General features: G+C 39.5%; 2 protein-coding genes across 4 annotated transcripts in view; both read left to right on the top strand.

Annotated features, from left to right (window-relative positions):
• The window catches only part of cadm4 (cell adhesion molecule 4), a 115169-nt gene extending 103417 nt beyond the window's left edge, over nt 1–11752 (top strand). For 2 of the 3 annotated variants that reach the window (XM_057339509.1, XM_057339508.1), the window contains exons 7-9: nt 1942–2019; nt 6762–6890; nt 10141–11752. In XM_057339509.1, the coding sequence (XP_057195492.1) occupies nt 1942–2019; nt 6762–6890; nt 10141–10250 (317 nt within the window). In that variant the 3' untranslated portion in view covers nt 10251–11752. The remainder of the gene's footprint in view (nt 1–1941; nt 2020–6761; nt 6891–10140) is intronic. The other variant, XM_057339510.1, reaches the window with a different exon arrangement.
• Nucleotides 11753–19143: 7391 nt separating this feature from the next.
• rps19 (ribosomal protein S19) lies at nt 19144–23180 on the top strand. The gene is made up of 6 exons (XM_057339972.1): nt 19144–19184; nt 19771–19847; nt 19951–20051; nt 20965–21148; nt 21313–21367; nt 23122–23180. The coding sequence occupies exons 2-6, from the start codon at nt 19771–19773 to the stop codon at nt 23146–23148; spliced, it is 444 nt and encodes a 147-aa protein (XP_057195955.1). The 5' UTR covers nt 19144–19184; the 3' UTR covers nt 23149–23180.
• The last annotated feature ends 1120 nt before the right edge of the window (nt 23181–24300 follow it).

Raw genomic sequence — 24300 nt, 5'->3', positions numbered from 1 at the left:
CCCGGGGTGCCCACATTTTCCCCGGTGTACCCACAGCATTTTCACACTTCCCCCCAGTGTACCCACAGCATTCCCACACTTACCCAAGTGTACCCACAGCATGCGCACACAGCCCACACTTCCCCCAGTGTACCCACAGCATGCGCACACACTGCCCCCAGTGTACCCACACCCAGCCCAAACTTCCCCCAGTGTACCCACATCATGCCCACACTTCCCCCAGTGTGCTCCCACAAGCATGCCCACACTTCAACCTCAGTGTACCCACACTTACCCCAGTGTACCCACAGCATGCCCACACACAGCCTACACTTCCCCCAGTGTACCATACTTCCCAGTGTACCCACACTTACCCCAGTGTACCCACAGCATGCCCACACACAGCCTACACTTCCCCCAGTGTACCCACACCTAGCCCACACTTCCCTCAGTGTACCTACAGCATTCCCACACTTCCCCCAGTGTACCCACAGCATTCCCAGACTTCCCCCAGTGTACCCACAGCATTCCCACACTTCCCCCAGTGTACCCTCAGCATTCCCACAGCATTCCCACAGTGTAACCACAGCATGCCCGCAGCATTCCCACACTTCCCTCATTGTACCCACAGCATGCCCCCACACAGCCCACACTTCCCCCAGTGTACCCACAGCATTCACACACTTCCCCCAGTGTACTCAGGCTGTTAATAAAATAGATTTGTACTTTAATAAACAATGGTGTCTTGACTGTTTTCTGTGGATACAGACCGATTGTTGACATGTGTGGACATCGTTTTTTTCAAAAAGTGCTTCATGTTCAAATATAATATTTGGTTATTATATTTATTGGTTCCTCCTAACCCCAAATAGCTAGAAGAAATCTAAACTGCAAGCCAAACCAAAGCTCGGGTCTTAGGAGGTTAAAAGGACCTTATGGACTCCTTAGACGCTAGCACAAAGCTTAGGAAGATATACTTCAAGTCTCTCTCTTGTCTTTGGTTGTATAATGTCGGCTCAAAACCCAAAAGTCCCCAAAACTCAGGGAACAACATCTCTGACATCTGTGTGATGAAATGTTTATTAGGTTTCAGACTGAGCTGTAATGATGCACGGGAAGCAGGAAGGAAGAAACGCCTTTAAATAGCAGTTATGGGAGAAGTGCTAGAAAAAGTAAGAAATGCCATAAATAAAAAGTGAGAGCTGAAAAGAGAGGAACGGAAAACAGCGGATATGATATAATAAAAGAATGTAAATGATTAAAGATCCTGGCTGTTTCGGGAGGCTGTGACTTTGGCACACGAATGGTTTCAGTTGTTTATTTTAAATTAAAAATTAATTTCTTCACACACTGGTTTTACACACAAATGTGTTCGTACGCACGTACAAGAGTGACACCCATTGAGAAGAGAGGAAGAGAGATGATTAGCTTCTCTCCTCTTTCTGAACATGAAGGGTGGTCTCAAGATATTGATCCGTGCACAGTTATCCATTGGTCATTTGGTTATGTATAAATGTGATAGACTCATATGCAGATGGAAGAAAGAGTAGCTGTGAGCCTCTGAGAGGAACGAGACGGAGCGAGAAAGAGTGATGACGCTAGTGCTTATATTAGAGGTGTGGAGGTTGGTGAGCACAGCAGAAAGATTGATGATCTTGGGGACGGAGGGATTGAAGATTACAGTGAGAGAGAGAACAGAACCCCGGGTGCATCGTAACTGCAGTATTTTTCAGCGGTGAGGAATTGAGGGGCATCACAGGAAGTTGCTGCACCCTGCTGGCTGCAAACGTAACCCACACAGAGACCCTTGACCCCCAACCCTCTTTCTCTCTCTCTCTCTCTCTCTCACACACGCATACAAAGACTACCATGTCTCATTTTGAATGTGTTTGCCGCTGCATGAGCTTTAATTTAGTTGCAGTAGTTTGTAAATAACCCTATGTCACTGCCATTCTCTTGTAGTGTCTGTCTCACCCACCTCTCATCCCGCCATTGCTCAACCCACCCCTCCATCCTTCAGGTTTTCAAAGGAATATGAAGGTAACCCTTCCTCCATCCCCTCTCCTCCTCTGATCTTCATCCCATCCCTTCCGCTTAATTTCTTAAGGGAACAATTCACCCCAAAATGAAAATTCTGTGGTGGCCAAGAACTGTTTGGTTACAAGCATTCTTCCAAATATCTCTGTGTTCATCGTAACAAAGACATTTATACAGATTTGAAACAACTCGAGGGTGAGTAAATGTTGACAGAATTTTTTTGGGGGGGTGAACAGTCCCTTCAACTGATGTTTTTTTGCACCAAAAACATTTATTTCCCACCTTCTGTCTTAGAAATAAGGATGTTTTTGCTAATGTTCCTTTTATGCTATTTCATGTTTTTCTCCACAAATTATTTTATAATTGTTCAATATCTCTCATTGGCTTGTGTTGTGTTGATTGTTCAATGTTAAATAAAACAGGCTGCTGATGTTCTTGTAATACTTGCATTTTTTTGTATTCTGAATCATGATTGATGTTTCTGTAGCTGTCTTTGACCTGAACACTGAAAACAGAAGCTACCTTTATATTCATCAATCTGTATTGCACATTACTGTCGATACTCTCAACATCTATTTGCATCTACTGCCTTCCAACGCTTTTTCATTTTACCTTAAATGTTAACACTACTCTTTTGCCGCCTCACAAACACCGGTATTACCTTTAGGAATTGCATATCTTGTTTTCCAACTTATTCTGACTAAACACAAGTGAATTCCTCGCCGACTCTGCTCTGAATGCTTTCCTTCAAATCAGCTTTCTTCCATATGTTTTCGTCTCATTGTTATATTCATGTGTTTATTATTGTTCCTTAAGATGCATGTGCACACTTCTATTGTCTTCTAAGTGTCCTTGTCATCTGAAGCACCAGCGCTGCTCTCTGGAGTATCTGCAAAGCTGCTGTTCCCTGTTTCTTGTTAGCATTTCAGAGTCTATGAACAGAAGAGACGTATGCTAAAAGGGGAAATAAAGACCCCTTATATTTATAATGTTGTGTGAAGTGGGGTCGTGTCAACAGAGAGCCCTTGAACCGCCCACCCCACAGAGCTCCTGACAGTCTTGACTTTTCTCCATAGCAACATTGCACAACGCACACACATTTGGTCTTTTCACATTTGAGGTGTCATTTCACCGATCATACTTTCCAGCATTAGAAATTTAACCTGGATAATTACATATCAAGATTTTAAGCTGTATATTTGTGAACTCCGGGTTAATGTAATTATTTGCATATTTATGAAGTCAAATGAGACAAGCTCACACTTTCTTTAATAACTGCTTTTCCATCCGTGAAAATGATTTCAATCTCCTGAAACATGCAAACACAAAAAATGCAGCAAAAAAACGCTCTCTTCTTCCAAAAATAAAAAAATTACCATTGCTGTTCAATATCTCATTTTACTCACACTAAAACTAAACGTAGCTGTGAAAATTTTCTCTGACAGTTTATTTTATTATTGGTCGTCTGTTGCTAACAATTGCAGTATTTTGACAAACCAATTACAAATTACAAATCATCTTTTTTCAAAGACAGCAATGAACTATTGAGAAAGCTACACTCCTGAACAAAATCTTAAGACCGGGGGAAACATTACAAGTATTCGCATTTCTCGCTGGTGGATCGTAACCAGGTTATACTGTAAGTACTGCTTCAAAATGCCAAAACAAGAAACAGGAGCAAGAGACAAAAAAACAGAGAGTAGGCAATTTATTGAAAACTTCATTTAAACTCAAACAGGCTGTTCATCAGCTGATCAAAAGTTTAAGACCATAGCCTTAAAAAGTTCAAATCTGCCCAAAAATATGGCTTTCATGTCATTGTTATTCAGGCAGTCACACTGTAATGATCTCCTGATGGCAAAGGCAAAAAGGCTTTCTGTCTTTGAACGTGGCAGGATTGTTGAGCTGCACGAGCAAGGGCTCTCACAATGTGCCATCGCTGCCGAGGTTGGACGCAGTAAGACAGTCATTGCATATTTCGTTAAAGATCCTGAGAGTTATGGGACAAAAAAGTCAAGTGGTAGACCCAAAAAAACCTGCACTGAGCCGGAGGATCCGACGGGCTGTCCGTGAAGACACAGGGCGATCCTCAACCCAAATTAAGGCCCTTACTGATGCTGACTGCAGCCCAATAAACATAAGACGCCATCTGCGAGAGAAGGGCTTCAAGAACAAAAAACGTCTTCAAAAGCCACGTCTCTTTCCACGCCACAAACTTGCCCGTTTGGAATTTGCAAAGGAGCACCAAACATGAGACATTGACAGGTGGAAAAAGTTTTATTCTCTGCTGAGAAAAAATGTAAACTGGACGGTCCTGATGGCTTCCAACGTTACTGGCATGACAAGGAGATCCCACTGGAGATGTTTTCTACGCGGCACAGTGTTGGAGTCACCTTCATGATTTAGGGTGCTTTTTCCTTCAATGGGAAAATGGAGCCGTCAAACGGTTGCTGGCTATGTGGACATGTTGCAGCGGGCATCCCTCTTGACTGAGGGCCCTCGTCTGTGCGGTAATGACTGGGTCTTTCAACAGGACAATGCTGCTGTTCCCAACGCCCACCTGACAAAGGACTTCTTCCAGGAGAATAACGTCACTCTTTTGGACCATCCTGCATGTTCCACTGATCTAAATCCCATTGAGAATGTTTGGGGATGGAAGGGATGTTTACAAAAACGGACGTCAGTTCCAGAACGTGGATGCCATTTGTGAAGCCATCTTCGCCACATGGAGCAACGTTGCCACCAGCCTTTTGGAAACAGTCGCATCAAGCATGTCGAAACGAGTGTTTGAAGTGATCAACAAGAACGGTGGAGCTACTCACTACTGAGTCCATTTTTGACACTTTTAGTTCTGCTGTGGGTTTTTGGGGGGCTATGGTCTTAAACTTTTGGTCAGCTGATGAACTGCCTGTTTGAGTTTAAATGAAGTTTTCAATAAATTGCCTACCCTGTTGCTCCTATTTCTTGTTTAGGCATTTTGAAGTAGTACTTACAACCTGGTTACGATCCACCAGCGAGAAATGCGAATACTTGTAATGTTTTAAGATTTTGTTCAGGAGTGTAATAGTGACTTCAAGTCTTCTGCTTCTCAGATTTTAATCCTCTATAAAGTTTCAGGAAAAAAATCTCAACAATGGCTTAAACTACAATATGCTTAGATTTGCTCATGCACCGTCTCGAAATTCTCAATTTTCATAGAGACATTTTGGTAGCACTTTATTTTACAGTCCTGTTTCCCATGGACATACTGTGTACTTATTACAGTAAATATAATAACTGGGTAATAACTAGGTTCTAACTCTGAACCTACCCCTAAACCTGAACTTATACCATGTAGTTACCTTATACTACCCAGTTCTTTCTTAGGTAAGTACACTGTAAGTACACTATAGGTACACGTACTGTAAAATAAAGTGCAGCCGACATTTTTGTTATAATTTTTTTTACAAATGATTCTAAAACCCAGTTATCCGAGCTATGCTATCGACATTTGTTTTATAGCTCTTTTCTCTTGCTTTATGCTAACAATAATCTAATTTGTGCCTTCTTTAAAGGAAGAATAAACATCTGAAGTTGATACTTAAATGAAACATAACTGAGCACTTTAAGAGCTGTGAATGAGCAAACTCTCAGCAATAAACCTTCAATCAGAGAAAGATTTCACACTGGATACTTTTTCCATTGGCGTTCAGTGTTGGGTGCAAAAAAGGTGATCATATAAGAGATCATAACGTAGGGTTAAGAACTGTGTGAAAAGTCTTATTCTGTCCATCTGACCTGCAGAAGATTATATCACATCCGTTCTAACATTTTCATTTCATGCACGTCACACTGAAGAGTCACAGAATCTGTCACCTCTCTTTTCCTTTATGGCCTTCTCTCTCAGTACCTTCCTCATGGGCACTCTCTCTGCCTTTATTTCTTCAATCTGTGCAATTTTCCGTCTAATTCCTAAGTTGCTGTTCTTCGCATTTTTGGCTTTCTCCGCTAGCCAGTGAGAGCTGAAAGGATGAAAGCAATGTTTTCTTGAACAGATGGAGAGGTAAAGACAATAACAGGCAGAGAAGCAGTGCATTGCAGACACAAAGGCTGTGTTCTTGCTTTAATGTCACTTGCTGGTGCCGGGTGACTGGCTCACTGAGAAGTTTGTTTGAGACAGGGAGCGCTGTTAATTTTTCATCATCTCCTAATGAAGCCTCCCTCTCTCCAGACCTCCCACTCCTTCTTTGTTTGAAGTGTTTAATTGTTGTGTTAAAAGGCAACTATTAGAAATATATGTGGTTGCTTTTTCAGAAACTTGTGGAACCATTTCTTGTCACTGTTGTTGACTATTTTGCTGCAAACAATGCTTTCCTCGTTCGTCTTTATGTCCTTTTTCATGACATCAGTCTTTTATGTCTGTCTACCACTTCCATTCATTCTGTATCCTTGTCTTGTTCTCTACCCACTAATGTGTGTGCAAACAGGTTGTTAAATATTTAAGTGTGTTGTCCAGGCTTATATGATGAGTCAGCCTCTGTTTGCATCTCGCTGTTTCCCATCTGTCAAAAATGTGACTGAATATTGAATACTTAACAAAACACACACACACACTTCTTATTCCACCCATCTATCATCTGCAATCTTTCCCTATTATTCACTATGTTCAGCGTTTTGTTAAATGCATTTTCCATAATGTTTTCCCATGTTCTCGCTGTCATTATAATTCAAACGCTAAAGTTCTGTTCTTTATTTGTGTGACTCAGACCCCGGGGCAGTGGTGGAGACCCACAGTGCAGTTCCGTATGCAGTGATAGGGGGCATCCTGGCTCTGCTGGTCTTTACTATTATCTGCGTGCTCATCGTCACCATCTGGTGCTCCGTCCGACAGAAAGGTGACCTCCTCTGTCCACACGCACTTAACCGGCCGTGACACACTGACATGCTACGCCTTGCTCTCAGAGGACAGAAAAGCACAAATAAATATATAATGATACAAAAGAGAGAGTGGGGGAATATTGAAGGAAATGAAAAAAGCACAGAGGTGTATGGGAATGTAAGATAAAACTAAAATGTAGAAAAAATGCTTTTTCCTGGTTACCAATTTTAGACATTGTAAGCTGTCTTACCTTTTTTGTACAAAGGTCAGATTTCTGCTTCTATAGAAGAACAGTAGGTGCTGATTGCAACATTCTCGCATCATGCTGGGATAATTTCCACATTGTTATGTTAATGTTAATTTTTCAATTCAACTTTTCATTCTTAACTGTTCATGCTCCAAACAAATCTCAAATGGATCAACGGGTTTAAACTTTACACAGTAATATCATATTTATTTGAGAATGTTGATTTTGAAGGTGTGCGTACATCAGCTATTTTACATATATATATATATATATATATATATATAACCTAAAATGTTTGTACTCCAGTAAGAATTCAGATTCTGGACGGTGTTGAGTCTTTCATTTTTAAATGTTGACTGTTACATAATGTGCAGTTGTTTTTGCATGTATCCAAGACTTCCTTCCTCTGTTATGAATAATTGTATCTATTGGTTTGTATCCATCAATTTTTAAAAACAAAGAATGTATAATCTGAAGCGATCAAGTGAGCTATTAATCATTTGTACAACATTTAATTATCTGGCTTATCTAAAAAGAAACTTAAATTGAACTATAATTATAAACTATAATTCTCTCTCTCTCTCTCTATAAATATACAGTATATATATATATATATGTATATATATATTAGTCCTCAGAGGTCACGCCCACGGACCGTTGGCTAAACATCTGATGCATAAAGCACACTTTTCAGGAAACACTTCAGCACGTTCAAAGTTGTCATCTGATTGGTTGAATTTCACATGATTTCCGGGAGACGCGCATGTCGCGTTCTTTAACGTTCCGCCTGGAAACAACACGAAGCCGTCTGATCTAAAGCTGGGTCTGAATTCTCCCCCTATCTCCTATATAATGCACTATATCCGGTGTTCGCCATTTTGTAGGGTTGTCCGAATTCTGAGTGAACAACTCATTCCCTACATTCGTTCACTAATTTTTACACACAATGCGTGAGTGTCGTTAATGCCATTGATATCAGGTTAATGCCACGAATTCACGTTTATACTTTATACTACGTCTGCACTTTGTTTTTGTTGACAGTTATTTTCTACTTTTTGAAAATAAACAGAGTAAATGACTGTATAGACAGTGGTGCTTTATTTTAACTATATTAAATAATTTTATTAAACGTAATAAATGTAATAAAATAAACGTGGCAAACAGTTGTTTTGTTCTCTTTATTAAAAACAAATACAAAAACGTGACAAAGTAAAAATTAACTTTTTTAACCATTTTATTAAACAACAAATGTCCGCGACAGTACTGTCAGACGCAGGTTATATTACGTCAGTGTCCGAAATCGTTCACTCATTTTCATTCACTTCACGGCGGCGATAAGTTCCGGCTACAATACATATATATATACATATAAACATATTTGGGTTATTTCAACCCTGCGCTGGGACAGGAACACAAATGTTGAGTTAAATTACCCCAGAAAATGTTTATATTTGACTCTAAAATATAGATTAAAACAATCTAGCATTTTGGCTTAAAACAACCCAGCATTGGTTCATTTATAACCCAGTTGTTGGGTTCGTCCCTTTTTGACCCCTGTGCTGGATTTGAAAATACCCAACATTTTTTTATATTTGTTTGTATTTCAAATGATTTACACCGTGATGTAAAATTTTTGATCATATTTGGTCATACATCCCACCTCTACCGCAAGAGAATGATGGATGACTGAAGACCCAGCAGGATAGAATAGTTGGTGTAGAGACATCTTGTATTCCTGAGGGCAAAGCACACATAAAAAGAGTGTATGTGTTAGGATGAGAGGAGAGAGGCTGTGACAGAACTGTTATATAGAGATCTAGCCCAGGGAAACGTAGGCATAGCCCTTATGTTTAATTGCCTTCATTCGCCGACCGTATCACGCCGCATCTCTAAAGAAAACTTAATTACCTCGTCCCTGCGCTGCTTTAAGAACTTCTGGTCGTTTCAGTATGTCACCATTTCCAATAAAGATCACAGCACCCGCAAATTGGGGGCGGAGGCCAGGGGAGGGAGTGACCAGAGCCCACCTGCCAATCAAAGTCAGAAGCAGTTAGTTCACCCATCAGCGCAGAGACAGGGAGCATTAGGGTTGATCCTGTCTAACCTTGAGCCGGCTGGCAAGGCAGAATGGAAGTGATTAATCAGAAGCTTCGTATAGGGGATGAGGAAGAGGAACATTAAAGCCCTTGATTCATTGTCCTGGACGCACACGGCCTGTGACACCACAGGTTTTGTAATGACCCTATCAGCCTCTGCTTTACACTTAGAAATAAAACCTCACGTACATAAGATCGATTTTTTAATTAAACACTGTTGTGCCGGTACCACGGTTATTAGAGTTATTTGTCCCAGTGCCACAAAGACAAAACTGTTGGCTCATATAATGATGGGAATAAAAAGGTTATATTGTACAGGGTTGCTGACTGTGCGGTTACATTTTAGGGACGATGATACCGTCAATGAATTTAGTAATTAATAAATTAAAAGTTGATGCGTTTAAGGTTCCAAGTTACAGTAGATGACTTTTGCTGGTCCCGCAGAAGAAGCCCACACTGTTTGTCTGCTTGGCAGAAATATGCCACACAGGTAATGAAGATTTAGATGTGTATGTGCGGTATTCAACACGGCCTCATCAATCCCCAGAGGCCAATTAGTTTTCAGCAGACAGACTGAAGGAAAGACAGATGCGTACTCTTCGGGATAGCTGAAGATGCAAGACAAACCATAAATATGACTATTTTGCATAAAACAGATATATGTTCAATAAAAAAACAGTTGGATATAATGTAGTACACAATGAACAATAAAAATGTGCATTCACGAGCTAAAGGGATAGTTAAAATTCTGTCATCATTTACTCTGAATGTTGGTAACCGAACAACGGCAGTACCTATTGTCTTGCATTTCTTTTGTGTCCATACAATAGAAGTGAATGGGTACCACCCTGTCTCTTTACGACAGAAACTATCAAATATCAAAGTTAAAAAAATGTTACAATATCTGTCTCTTTATCGTCTAGGTTCATATTTGACTCATGAGGCCAGTGGGTTGGATGAACATGGCGAGGTGCAGGAGGCGTTCCTCAACGGCAACGATGCCAGCCAGGGCAAGAAGGAGTACCTACTGTAGCGCCGCCCTAGTGGATCCCTTCAGAAACACTGGACCGGGGCAGACTGCACACCACAACCACACACAACGTTCCCAAACAGACACACCACCACCATGACAACCGGAGGGAAGCATCACAATCGTGCCATATGAAGATGGAGTGGGACGGAGAGGACGGAGACTTTAATGGAAGAGGGCGGAAAAAGAGAACAAGTGAAAGAGAGAGAGAGAGGGAGTAGGAGCCAAGACAGGAGGATAATTATTATAATGGAAAGAGATGCGAGGAACCACAAAGACCATCTCATCTCTCACACACAGTGTGTAAGATTGAGACAACTAGCTGTAATTATAGGGCCGGGAGAGAAAAGTGTCTATTCGAAATTGACTGATCCATAACTGGCCGAGACAACATCACTGCGGGTTGAGCTATTGAATGTCCCAACGTGAGCATATTGAAATACCGTGCATTGCCGAAGCATCTGGGCTTCAGATACTGAACTAGTAGAAAATACATCCACCAGTAGCAGCGCTGAGAGCTCAGAGCCGCCCTCATAAACTATTCATACCGGGCTATCACCGTGTTTCATCCGGCGACTCCATTATCTGCTTATGTTGGCCAAAACTCACCTCACATAATCGCTTCCTGAAGATTTAGTGGTCCTGCCGAAAGACGGTCCCTCTCATTTTCATCCCCTCGCTCTGCGATTCTCCATTTCCTCCTCTTGGATTTTCCCTCCTCTCCGTCCTCTATCTCTCCACTTCTGTTGATACACGTTAGACGTGTTGTCTTTTATGAGTGAAAACTGTAAAAAGGGGCTTAATTATGGCAAAGCGTCAATGTGAATGACGAAGCTTGACTCATGTTAGAAAAAACAAGAGAGAATTTTCCAGAAATAAAACAATTTTTGATTGCTACCACACAAAACACTTACACGACGAAACATATCTCAGAAGTCATTATTTGTATGAAACAAAAAGTCTACAAAGTTACATTTCTCTTTTAAGAAATCAGTACAAAAAAAGACTTTCTTTTGTGCGCATTACAGAGCGATGCTATCGTACTAACACAGAATATTAGCTTAGAGGTGCAAAACTGAACAAACTACTGTTACGTCATCTTTAAAAAGAAAACGGAGAAAATGACAAAAAATATATATTTCGTTTGTCTTAAAGAGATATCTGAGGTCTTAATTGTTTTTATGAATTATTATTTGGACTATTATGATCGTTGTTATTGTTATTATTATTCTTACTGTTATTATAATTGTAAATGTTATAAATCGTATACTTTCCATGCTTCAGTTTGACTTGTAGAAACAGCTGTGTGCCCACTTTTCTCTCCCCTCTTTCATCTTTCTAGACCTTTCTATCCTCTTCGTGTCTTTCTCAGAATTTGTCCGTCTCCTCTTTGTCTTTCACTTCCTGTTTATTTTATAGTCTTTGCGTCGCTGTTGATATAGCTAACTGTACATCTTTATAGGGGAAAGATACTGAGCACGACAAAATAAAAAACACTTAAAGAATCTCATGTGAGAATGACTGACTTTTCTCCACCTTACTGACTTCCTGTAATGTTTTAATTAAAAAAGAAAAAGACACATTAATAGAGTTTTACCAAGTGGCAATAAAAAGCAGGGAGGATATTTAATTAGCTGAAGCAGCGACAGAATAATAAAATGAGCAAAGATGGAAAAACGGGTGACTGAGATGATGGATCATGTGGATGCAGTAGAAGACAGACAGAGAGAGACAAACTAGGTGCATTAAAATATGAAGCCTCCATTATTCCAGAGCAATCAATATATGATTGTGTCAGAAGTCACTTGCTGAGCACCGAGGGGGGGCGGGTGCATTTAGATTTAAAAGCAGAAGGGAGGATGAGAGATCGATGTGTTTGTCCTTTACTGATGGAGAGGCACTGCAGAAGCCAGTCGTAAACAGTAAGTGTCACATGACAATCAAAGCGCACACTGCGTTCCCTGCTGTTGTGCTCGCTTTGAGCTATTGCATGGCCTTCTTGGATATAGAAGGACATTCGCTAGTAATATTTTTATAACTGCTTCGCCAAACACAATCAAATAGATATAGACAGGCAGAAGATGGCTTCCGCCCTCCCTCTCAAGCAAACAAATGGAGAATTGAAATGAAAAGTGACAGCATAGACATCTGAAGTTAACATCAATCTCGTATTAATTTAGTTTATAGGACACGGCCAAATTCGGCTGACGGTAGTCACGGGCAGATCCACGGTTTGTTGGTCAAATACCACATCAGAGTTTCCTTCGGCTTTATCCAGGCAAGGACAATGAACATTGCATTCTCTGCATGACGGATTCGAAGCTTCCATGCTTATGGTAATGACCCCATTCAAGGAGATCTGGATTAGAGCAGGTGTGATGAATTGACTGAAGGTGCTCCGCTGATTGAAAATTGTCATATTGGCAGGAAGCTAAAGGCTCTCGAGCGAAAAGAACAATTGAATGTGCTTTCAGTCACGGAAAGGTTTTACTTGTTTTTTCCTTTTGACAGCATGTCTTCACTCAATACTTCACCCCAGCGTTTGAGGTTAGCGCACACTGGAATGAGAAAGAGAACAAGCTCACATTTTCACCAAGAGAAAGATGGTAGTCAAGAAATTAAGAAAAAGCATGAGACAAATTACAGTCTCAGAGTTCGGCCTGTGGAGTGTTAAAAAGATAAACCGGGACGTTACATTGAGGATTTCATGCTTGAAACAGATTGATAATGGGTGGTTTGGGACAGAGAGAGGAAGACGGTGCAAAGGGAGAAGAAGAAACGGGGAGATCAACACAAATATACAGATACAAAAGGAGCCGTTTATCACACCGGCACTGACACAACTGAGCGAAAAGAATAATCCAATTAGTGTGAAACAGGGCTTTCATTCAGGCTCCACGTAAGAAGTGTGCATTTAATCAAAACTGCTATGGAATCCTGTTTTCCCTGGGAGTTATTGAGGGGTTCATTATCGCAATGCATTCATACAGTCTTTCCCACTTGATATGTTATTATAGTGGTTTTAATTAAACATTTAGATCAAAACCCAAAAGCTTACAGTACGCTGGGTTTAAACACTGATGTGATACATTTTAATGTAGTATATTTAATTATTGACTTATTGATGCCCTTCGTATAACGGTCCTCTGGGACTGGTGGGTACATGGTCCTAAGGATCCCATTTCCTTATAGTTTAATTTGACCATTAATACTGGAGGATCACTGATATTAGACATGGCACCAATGCGAGGGTTTCGCAACATGACAGGAATTACAACAAGTTTAACATTGTTTATAATGCAAATAGACCGCAGAAAGCCTGGCATCTAAGATGAGCTATGGATTTGTTTTACTCGACTACTGAATAGATTTACATACTGAATAACTCAAATGCCCAGAGGAAATGTTTTGTTGCTGAACGTCTGCTGTTTATGTTTAATTTAGGAAATCAAAAAAGACAAAGATGACAAACATAGATGTGCAGTAAGATTTGTCTTGTATATATTATTAAAACACCTTTTACCCAAGTTCCCCTATCATAAACAAGAGATTGATGAATTTGGAACTCTCTTGAACAAGTCTGTGGCATTGTTAGGAACAGTTCACCCAAAATTAAAATGTTGTCTTCATTTACTCACCCTCAAGTTATTCCAAATCTGTATACATTTCTTTGGAAGGATGCTTGTAACCAAACAGTTCTTGGCCACTGTTGGCCACCATAGTAATTATACATTTCTTTGTTCTGTTGAACGCAAAATAAGATATTTTGAAGAATGTAGGAAAGCAAACAGTTCTGGGGCACATTTGACTACCATGGTCATTTTTATGGTTGTCAATGGTAGCAAAGAACTGTTTGGTTACAAACATTCTTCCAAATATCTTTCTCTGTGGTCACCGGAACAAAGAAATTTACTCACCCTCGAGTTGTTCAAAATCTGTATAAATGATGACAGAATTTCTTTTGGTGAACTGTTCCTTTAAGACCTTTTCTACACCTAGAGGAGACACATGAGATTAATCTGTTTCTGAGGAGAAAAATTGGACGAGTACGGGACGTAAGCAAAAGTCTCCACTTAATCTCATTACTGAAAATGAAACAATTGAGATATTAAAGAAATCTCATTTGCAGTGTTTCTGTCCTATGAGTGTACTCTAAAGATAATAGCTGTTTAAGTGCCCTCTTCAAATCTCATAACATTACACCCCTGGGGATACATTGCCTTGAGAAGTTGGACCAGAAGAACAAAAATCTTCAACTGAATAGAATGCACCTCACAGACTTCACATGAGAGGAGGTGGTCAGGTGGGCACAGATAACAAGCAGAGCTCATTGCCTACCTGCTGCGGAGTGCTGGTGAAGAGGAGAGGAGCTATAGATATGCCAGAGTATGGAAACCATAATCGAAGATCATTTGGATCTAGTGGCATTTGGAGCGAAGAGGTGCAAAGCGTGGGTTATGTGGAGGGGCAAGCAAAGCATTAGGGAAATTGAAAAAATCCAAAGAGTGAGACTGAGCATATTTTAGAGTATGTAGCACTTACGTGAACTTGCAACAGACACAGGAGAACAGAACTTGACTAAGAGATGTGTAAAAAACCTGGTGATGCTTAAAAATAGACCATAAAGAACAGATTGAGCACAATGTCTGGGACACAGACGTCCCAGTGGTTTCTGGAGATCTCATCATGAGTGAAGTGTTCTCCACCAGGAACTTCACTGTAAAGCAAGAACTCCCTGATTTCAGAGCAATCCTGTGGGAAGGCCGTTTGACAGGTGTGCCATCACATCCTTTACTTCAGACCGTTTGTCCAGCTTAGGTCCTGCTGTACCTTCGTTCTGAGCAGCTCTCCAGGTGTCAGGAGAGCTTGAAAGGATGAACTGGCCAAAGGCAGCGATCACAGAGATAAGCCAGCACAAAACCCATATGAGTCACTAAGCCTTCATATCTAAGAAACTCCAGCACTATCTGAATTTTACTGTTAGGCGGAGTCAGCTAAATTTAATACTCTGATTTTGTAGTCAGCACAAATATGTCTTAAGGTTATTTCATTTTGCTATAAGCAAAAATAAAAATAGCTGAGTTAATTCACGGCAACTGTGTTGCATATGCTAAACAAAGTCACTTCAGTTTATTGGTTCCAAGGACTTCCAGACCCATCTGACCCACCTGTTCATCAGTCTGTATTGCCGGTGTGCGATGAGGGTGAGCAGGAGCACCAAATCAGAGTTGGAAAGATCTAGAAAAAAGTTTTTTTTCCCCAGAATTGTTTTATGTATGCAAATTGTATAATATCAAAGGTACACATTTCTAGTAATTTTTACAATTAATTTTCATATTGTAATTTCAGAAAGTTTTGGAAAATTCTTCCTCTCCCCAAATTATGTCACTACGAAACACAATAATATATAATTTAATAAGAAGGATTATACTTACATATTAAGATTTTGTTTAAATCTACTTTTTAAATATATTTTTTGCTATTTAAAAAAATGTTTCCACGTGTAAATCAATAACATTTACAATTTTAACAATATTTCAAATGTAATTTATGAGATTTGTTGTATTTTGAATTCAATCTTTCTTTGTAAAAGGCATAGCATTGATCATACCGATTTCAAAGTTAAAGATTCATTAGTTTATATATACATTGAACCAAACACTATCATAACATCTTAGTTGATCATTTAAAATACTTTATTTTTGACAAAACACCCCATCTTTCGGTCATGGCACATTTTCAATAGTGATGGTAATGTTTTGGAAGTGATCACAATATTTAATTTTTACAGCTGAATCAGACTTTCAACATTTTATGTTAATACAAAAACTAACTATGTTGCACATACGCAGCCAGCACATATTGCAGACACACATCTGACAGTAAATATCTAATAGAAAACATACAGCTCACATAATATATCACTACTAAAACATACTAAAATACTAATGACTTGCATAACTATACAGAGTTTTGTTTATTTCCCCCAAATAAAGGATTAAGTGTTCATTTTTCTCACTACCGAAACAATTTTTGGCACTACCGAAACAATGATACCCAGTGATACGTTTCGGTCGTGACTGTTTTGGTAGTGACAATTTTTGAATACTTTTGAGCCTAGCTCAAAGATGCTTATCAGCACATGGTTTGCAAGCACAGTTCTGAACAAATGTACACACATAAAAACTAAATTTAATGGAATAACGCCCAAAAAAGTTTGCTTAATTGCAGAAAAAGATGTTTGGTAGTGACGTTCCTTAAAGTTACACACAGATTTTGAGACTTTTGAACACATTTACTTCAAAATGAGAAGACCGATCTACTCACCATGTAGCTTATTAGAGAGAGGGACACTTCAAAAATGTAGGGGTGTGGCTAAAATCAGTTTCAGCCAATGGACTAAAACATACACTATTTCGGCAGTGACATGAAAATCCGGGACACATTTTTTTTACATAAAGTTTAATCATTTAAAAATAAAATATATATTTTTTTAACTTTAAAAAAATCAAAAAAATATTTTAAAAACGACAATTTAAAAAATATATTTTTTAGCATAATTTTCATAAATTGAAATTTAGGGGTTTGGGTTCGGGACACCCATCTCCCAATTGAAAGTACCCAATAAATCATGATAATATATATATGAAGCTTACTGATATTTTAAATATTATTGTGGGTTTGAAAGATGATAGAAGCTTCTTAGTAAACAACTATAAGATTTGAATACTTGAATGCTTTTTAAATGTGTTTTTTTGATATGGGACAGCAGTTTCTATGAATCCTGTAGAATGGCCCATATATGTAACAGCTCCTTCCCTGTCTCTTTCTCTCCACCAAGAAGCTCTTGGCCTGATAAAGGTTGAAGACCTTTGAATCAATTATTGAAACACTCTGAATATATTATGCCATTGTTTCTGTTGAACTACGTCTCACCTTTGATAAAAGCCTCTTTCCAACGAATAAATGTAAATGAAATGGGGTTCACTGATTTCAACAGCAGCCAAAAGGCCAAACCTTCACATTTGCTCCCTACTTATTTTTCTGTAACTTGCAGGTCAGTCATGTGTTCCTTGTTGTCAGCACTCCAGGTGGGATTAAAAAGATAGCTGGCAACAGGAGAACAAAGACAGAGCGATTCCTCATGGCATTTGTGGTTTACACTTGGTTGAAAAGGTTAGAAGAGTGTTGCTGTGACAGGGCACGCGGCGTATGTGAGCATAATGCGAATCCGCAGAGGGAACAGCCAGAGGAATCACACACACCGTAACAGCTGCTCTGGCAAACTAATCACGTCCTTGCCACAGTCGCTGCTTTGACAGACAGGTTATTTCATTTTGTGCCTAGACAATAGGCAATACATATTGGGATGAAAAAAGCTGTTAAAATATCCCCGGAAATGCTTCAATATGCCACCTGTCTCCTTATCGTAATGAGTTTGACCTTTTCAACAGCCACCGACAGTAATCAGTTCCAGAATGCCCATGAGTGTTTTATAGTAATGAACAATGATTGCGCAATCTCTTAATCCTCTGCTCCTCACAAGCATGGGTTGGGCCACTGGGTCCGCTTTTCTCTTATTGTTTTTCCCACTCACGCAAATTGATTAACTGAAATAATTAATGGTGTAAAAGTTTGAAGTCTTCTCATTGTTCTGCACCCATTGTAATTCGTCTTCACTCGCTGCACAATTAATTTCTCCAGTTAATCAACTATGAGCCCAGATATACAACAAACACATGCAGATACACACTCCTCTTCGGACTGAAGGAACGGGAAACATGCTAATTAAAAATCAAAACTTGACAGTTGAATAAAACTGTGAGAGAAACAAGTTATTAAAATTACCGTAATTTGACAAGAAGATAAATGTGAATTCTTTAGCCTAGAGTAATTCTTTCACCATTTATCTCATTGCTAATTCCATCTGCCTCTTACTGTATATGCTCTGGGTCTCACGTGCTGATGGACAGAGTGAACACACATTTATTATCTATTTTAACCACACCTCAACTGTAGATATCTCAATTTAGTCAAGTTTGTGAGCAAAACGGCCCTTTCCATTAGATAAGTACAAAGGAAAGCATTGCTGCTGCGTAAAACATCAATTTCATCCAGAAATACAAAAGGCACCATTACATACTATCACGATAACAGACACACAAGCACAGATTTGTGTACACTTTATCTCTAAAGTAAACAGGTATGGCTGGGAGAAAAAAATAACAAGGGGAAGTGCTTATCTGGTTGAGAGTTCAGGTGTCAATACACAGGAATTAACTCATTTCTCAGCAGGACATGAAATGATGGAATTCCACAGTGGTTCAATAATGCTTCTTCAGTGCTTTTCTTAAAAGTTCTAGCAAAACAACAATCTAAGGTCAAAAAAGTATTCTTAGTCTGTCTGTCTAACACAGGATGGATGAATGAATTCTTCAATATATTCATTCTTAACCCCCCCCAACACACACACGCACGCACGCACGCACGCACGCACGCACGCACACACACACACTCTTCAAAATATCTTATTTTGTGTTGTGCAAAATTAAAAAGTCATATAAGTTTGAAATGACAAGAGGGTAGGTTAAGTAAACTTTCATTTTTGGGTGAACTCTCAATCACAATCTCAAATGCATCAATTGCATCAGATGATTTCACCATAATTCCACCACTTTGTGCTCTATTGACCACAAGCATAAAGCCATTTCCTAACTACTTTGTTATATTTGGAATGTATTGCATGAGCTTTAATACAAAACACGTCCTTTAATACAAGATATTAAACCGTATTTTTGTTATGTTTGAAAAAAATGTTACCGGTTACTAGCTTTAATACGGTATCTTCGAATCTCGCGATAACAAGCGTGACTCGCCCCTGTTATCACGCATAGGAAACCCTGCGTGGTCCTCTTCTTTTTGCTGTCCACAAGCAAGGTAACGCAATCTCCGTATGTTTCTGTGGTATAAAGCGGATTTTAAGCGTTATTTGCCACTAGTTCGCTCCCAGAAGCGGTTTAACATTTAGCAGAACTGGTATTTATGCCGGCCTGTACATAAAATGCAACACAATACTTTGTATTTAAAAAATAAAGATTGAATCGCATGCAAGGGAGCCCCGATGTTTAATGGCGGCGCCCATGCATACGTTTGCGGCCTGGTCAACTCGGACAGCGTCTTACTTCAAACGTCTTTTTGGTTCAGTAATGATTACAATAAGACATAATGCTGTTTAACTTAACGGCTGTGTAATTTCTTTACACTATATATTTTGTTGTTACACTTCTAAGTGTTGTTTTCCGCGATAGTATAAACGTGGTCGGTAATGTAGCTAACGGCTATCAAGCCGGGCAGATGCGCGGGGACCGTTTTAAAATATAAAAATTTAAAGGTAGTACAGTGACCCTAAAATATATGTTTATTATTGAATATGGTTTCGTTTGAACTGGTTAGTAAAATGTATTGTGCTTTGATATCAAAGAAAACCTTAAAATAAGGTACCATGTTTGATTTTGGCTTTCAGATGCCAGGCGGTGGTGTTACAATGAAAGATGTCAACCAGCAGGAGTTTGTCCGTGCGCTGGCAGCCTTCCTCAAGAAGTCAGTTCAACTCTGTGTTTGATGAAAATTGCCTGTGTCGATAGCGTGCGACTTTGTAGTAAAAACGTTGGTCAGCTTATATCGAACCTTGATGTCTTCGCAGGTCAGGGAAGCTGAAGGTGCCGGATTGGGTTGATATCGTTAAACTGGCCAAGCATAAAGAGCTGGCTCCCAGTGATGACAACTGGTTCTACATCAGAGCTGGTGAGTGTTTATCTTTTTGGGGAACTTTATGCCAGAGAAACGTTCATGCACATATTGAAGTGGTATGATGGTTTCAACAGAGATCCGAGCTTCACACTCCAGAGCAAAAATGCTGGCTTCTTTTGATCAATGTATTACACAAGCTTTGTGCCAAAAGTTTTTTGTTCGTATTAGTCAGAGGGTATTAATTCTTTGTTGTTTTTCTAATTTAAACGAATGTAATGTATACATTGTAGACCATTGGCTGTTATATCATTACATGTAATGTGACAATTTTAATGTTGAAGTGTTATTTTCTATAGAAAATCTTGATTTGCATGTAAGCAGGGCAAAACTATTGTGTCATTTGTTTCATCCAAATTTCACTATGCCAAAAATGTCAAATCTGAGGTTTCGATCCGTTTTACAAGCTTGGCTGCTAGGTCTCACTAGAGCTGTCCCATAGGAAACCGATGTTTATTTTTATTTACTTGCAATGAATTACAATACGTTTTTCCTCACACAAACTCTAGCCTAAAGATAACTTGTTGCAAAAGATGAGCTTAGTGGTCTGAAAATGTTTCTTACAATAGGGTTATCAATAATGGATGTTGAATGTAAGCAGTTGTGGCAGGCTTGGGCCTGATTATTGATGTCTCTGTCCTGTTAATGTGTGTCAGCAGTTGCTGGTGTATGCTGGAAAACTGCTTCTGTTTCAGTAAGATATTCATCAAACAGGCCATTGACACACTGTAGAAAATTAAGAGCTGAGTTTGAGTCTCTAGAAACAGATTTTGTGTCAGTGAGAGCTGCTATAAAGTGGGTCAGGCTTGCATCAGATTTCTTTGAGTCTTGGATGGAAAGTGTTGGTACTTGTGGTGTTGTCTTCTTCAGCTGGCCTAAATGTCCACTTTTCTCACCTCCTCCCTCTCAGCCTCCACAGTTCGTCACCTGTACCTTCGCGGAGGTGTTGGTGTGGGTGCTATGATCAAGATCTATGGGGGGCGTAAGAGGAACGGCGTGTGCCCTGCTCACTTCAGCGTGGGCTCCAAGAACGTTGCCCGCAAAGTGCTCCAGGCCCTGGAAGGCCTTAAGATGGTGGAGAAGGACCCCAACGGGTGAGTGCCCTCCAGTAACTAAGTGTACTAACACTATACTGTCTTTCTCAGGCTAACTTGGTCCTGTGATGATTTGTAAGCTGCCATTTGTGTATTTACTTTTGGCTACATCTCTACATGTGATCACTTATTGTGTCATAATGGATGGTGGTTTTGTTTTCCAGCGGGCGTAGACTGACCTCTCAGGGGACCAGAGACCTGGACAGAATTGCTGGGCAGGTAAGGACTCCTCTCACTTTACAAGTCCTCAGTCCTTATTAATGCTTATCAGCATCTCAGAATTCCGAAAAATGCAGCTTGCTGTTGGTTTCTATAATGTAAATTTTCTAGTAATTAAGATGAATCTGTCCGACGCTCAGCATGAATAGGCTGGTCCATGTGCTAATCCACTGAACCTTTTCTCACTTAAATTTAAAGAAGCCTTTAAATACCTTGAGGATTGACCACAATAACTTTGATGTAGGGGTGTGACGAGACACTTATCCCACGAGACTGAGTTCATGAGAACGAGATGAGATTTTTAGACTTCGAGAAATCCTCAATGATGAAATGTATAGGGGAAAAAGTTTTTTATTCGCCTTAAAAACACAAAATGCAAAAAATGTAGGCATTGTACAATCATCTTGTACTTTATGAAACAAATTAAACTTTAATTTTAATTAATTATATTATGCAGTAATGAACAATATGTAAACACTGCAAAATGTTTAGTCACAAACTCGACACAGGCAGTAATTGCACAAAAATTATGCTTTGTTTTCTTAACTGATGCAGCTTTAAGTAAAGAGCTGTGGTTTGTTTTCTCTATATGCTTTTGCATAGTGCTCGAGTTAGCAGAGGTGGTGATCATCACACTGTCAATCCTCCTTCCTCCACTGACTGAACCCTCATAGCCTTCAGAGAAACAGTTAAAACTACACAAACACATCATGTTTTATGCTAACATATTAACATATTGAAGAGACAGATGATCTGTTTTTAAGAGGTTTGCCTGTGAATAGTGAAAATAACGTAATGTGAACTTGCAATTGCTATACTCTACTTGTGGTACAGTCCGTCGCTGTTCAGCGGCGCGCTCCCAAAGTGCTGCTGGCAGTGTAAACCGCCGTAAACACTAGTGCTTAATGCGCGAGGCGCTGCAGATGCGAGCAATGCGTGTGAAGGTTGAAATCCATCCGTCTACCGCATGTTTACATGGAGAAACGGTGGGAAAGTAGCGCAGCGGAATGGATAACCACGTGTCTATATGAATGGCCGGGCCGGTCACTGCAGCACACAGCACGCAGGTTAAATTAGGGAGCATATGCGACAAAAATGGTTGCAATTATGAGCGCTGTACTCCATTATTCCAATTGCGTGAGGATATTTTATTCTTGTGAGACCAATCAGATCTCGCTTCACATCGGATCTCGTGCCACGAGATCTCATCACACCCCTACTTTGATGTTTAATATGGTTATGGTAAAGTCTTGAAAAGGGCACGTGTATCCTACCCTACACGTAAAGCCTTTGCTGGGTCTTTGGCCCTCCGCTGGTCCTTCACTCTCCCGCGAGCTACCGCTGTGCGCCAATCCAATGCTGAAGGAAGTAAACAAGCCGATTGAATTTCATGCTCGCTGGGTTGCCGTATGGCGGCATTTTATTCTGCCTGATCCCCTTAATGAGCTGAATTCAGATGAGTTAATGTGATTTTCTTGTTGTGCTTGCCTTGGCTGTATCTTTGGCTCTCTGACTTCCAGAGCACTGTTGCTATTCTTGGCTTTGCACTGACTGCTTGATGAAAACCACTGTTAGTCTAATCTCCTGGCTAAGATCAGGTCCAGAACTTGATAGGGCTGCTAAATATTTTCAGCAGTTGGTTGATTTCTCAAGGTTTTCAGGGGTGATTTTTTGAAAATTGCTTGACTGTTTATTAATGGACTCTTGTTGTCATGTCTGTTAATTTTGTACCCTTTCTGATTTTTATTTTACAGGTCGCCGCTGCAAGCAAGAAATCTTAAAATGTAAAATAAACTTTTGTGGAAAAACTCAACCTAGTGTCTTGTCTTACTGTTTGGGTTCCTATTCAGTTATAAAATCTGTGATTTCATTATCTTACTGTTTAATAAAACGTGTCAATTGCTAAAAATGCTTGATGCTTTTTGAGTCGTTGAACAATATTTTGCATCAAGTCTGTCTGGGTGGGTTGTGCAAAAATAAGAGTCTGATGAGCAATGTGGCTATATTCCTAACATTACATCTTAGTACTGGTGCTGACAGATTTACTCAACTTTAAGACAAATGTCTGTTTTTCCATGCTGCTAGTTTTGGCAGAGGAGTTGGGAACAGTGATGACTGCTTTGTAACTACTTTATGGTTACTGTAACAGCGCCATCACGTGGACCTTTAGAGTATGGCCAGTACAACTGGTGATCCATTTATTTTTGCCCAAATTATCCAACAGTAATGTATGATTGTGGAAAAGTTTAATTGTCTGTGATGTGAATTTATTTGCAACAACTGCAAGTAATGCTAGAGGCGATCTGACGTGTATAAGTTCCAAATGGTAAGCATGTTTTTAAGAGTTTATATATTAAACTTATTTTTAAAAGGTTGTAATCAAACACATGCCATTCATGCGTGAATAACCATCCTTCAGTACATGTTTATTAGTGTATTTTCAGGTATAGTTAAACTAAATCATCTGATGTAGAAAGATTTACTACAAATAAAGCCAACAAATATATCTCTGGGTGTTCTGCATCATTTGCCATCCATTTATCCGCAAATACTTGCATTTTGGGAATAGTTCACACAAAAATGAAAACTGTCATGAATTACCCGAGTTGTACTAAACCTGCATAATTTGTTCTGTTAAAGATATTTTAAATGTTATCAACTGAGATTTCTGAGCCGCCATTGACTACCTTAGTAGACACCATTAAAATAGTAGTTAAAGGTGCCCTAGAACGGTTTGTTTTCCAAAATTCTTCGAAATATCTCATTTGTGTTCAACAGAACAAAAAATGTTACTATAATTTTTCTACTGTGGTAGTCGATGATGCTCCAGAAATCTCGGTTGCTAAGATTCTTCCAAATATCTTTGGAAGTGGGTGATTCATGACAGAATTATTATTTTTGGGCGAACTTTCCCTTTAAAATCACCATGAAAC

The sequence above is a fragment of the Triplophysa rosa genome, linkage group LG8 (genome assembly GCF_024868665.1).
Source record: "Triplophysa rosa linkage group LG8, Trosa_1v2, whole genome shotgun sequence".
In the NCBI taxonomy this organism is placed as follows: domain Eukaryota; kingdom Metazoa; phylum Chordata; class Actinopteri; order Cypriniformes; family Nemacheilidae; genus Triplophysa; species Triplophysa rosa.
The sequence above is the reverse complement of the archived record's forward strand: the minus strand, read 5'-3'. Positions and strand labels throughout refer to the sequence as shown.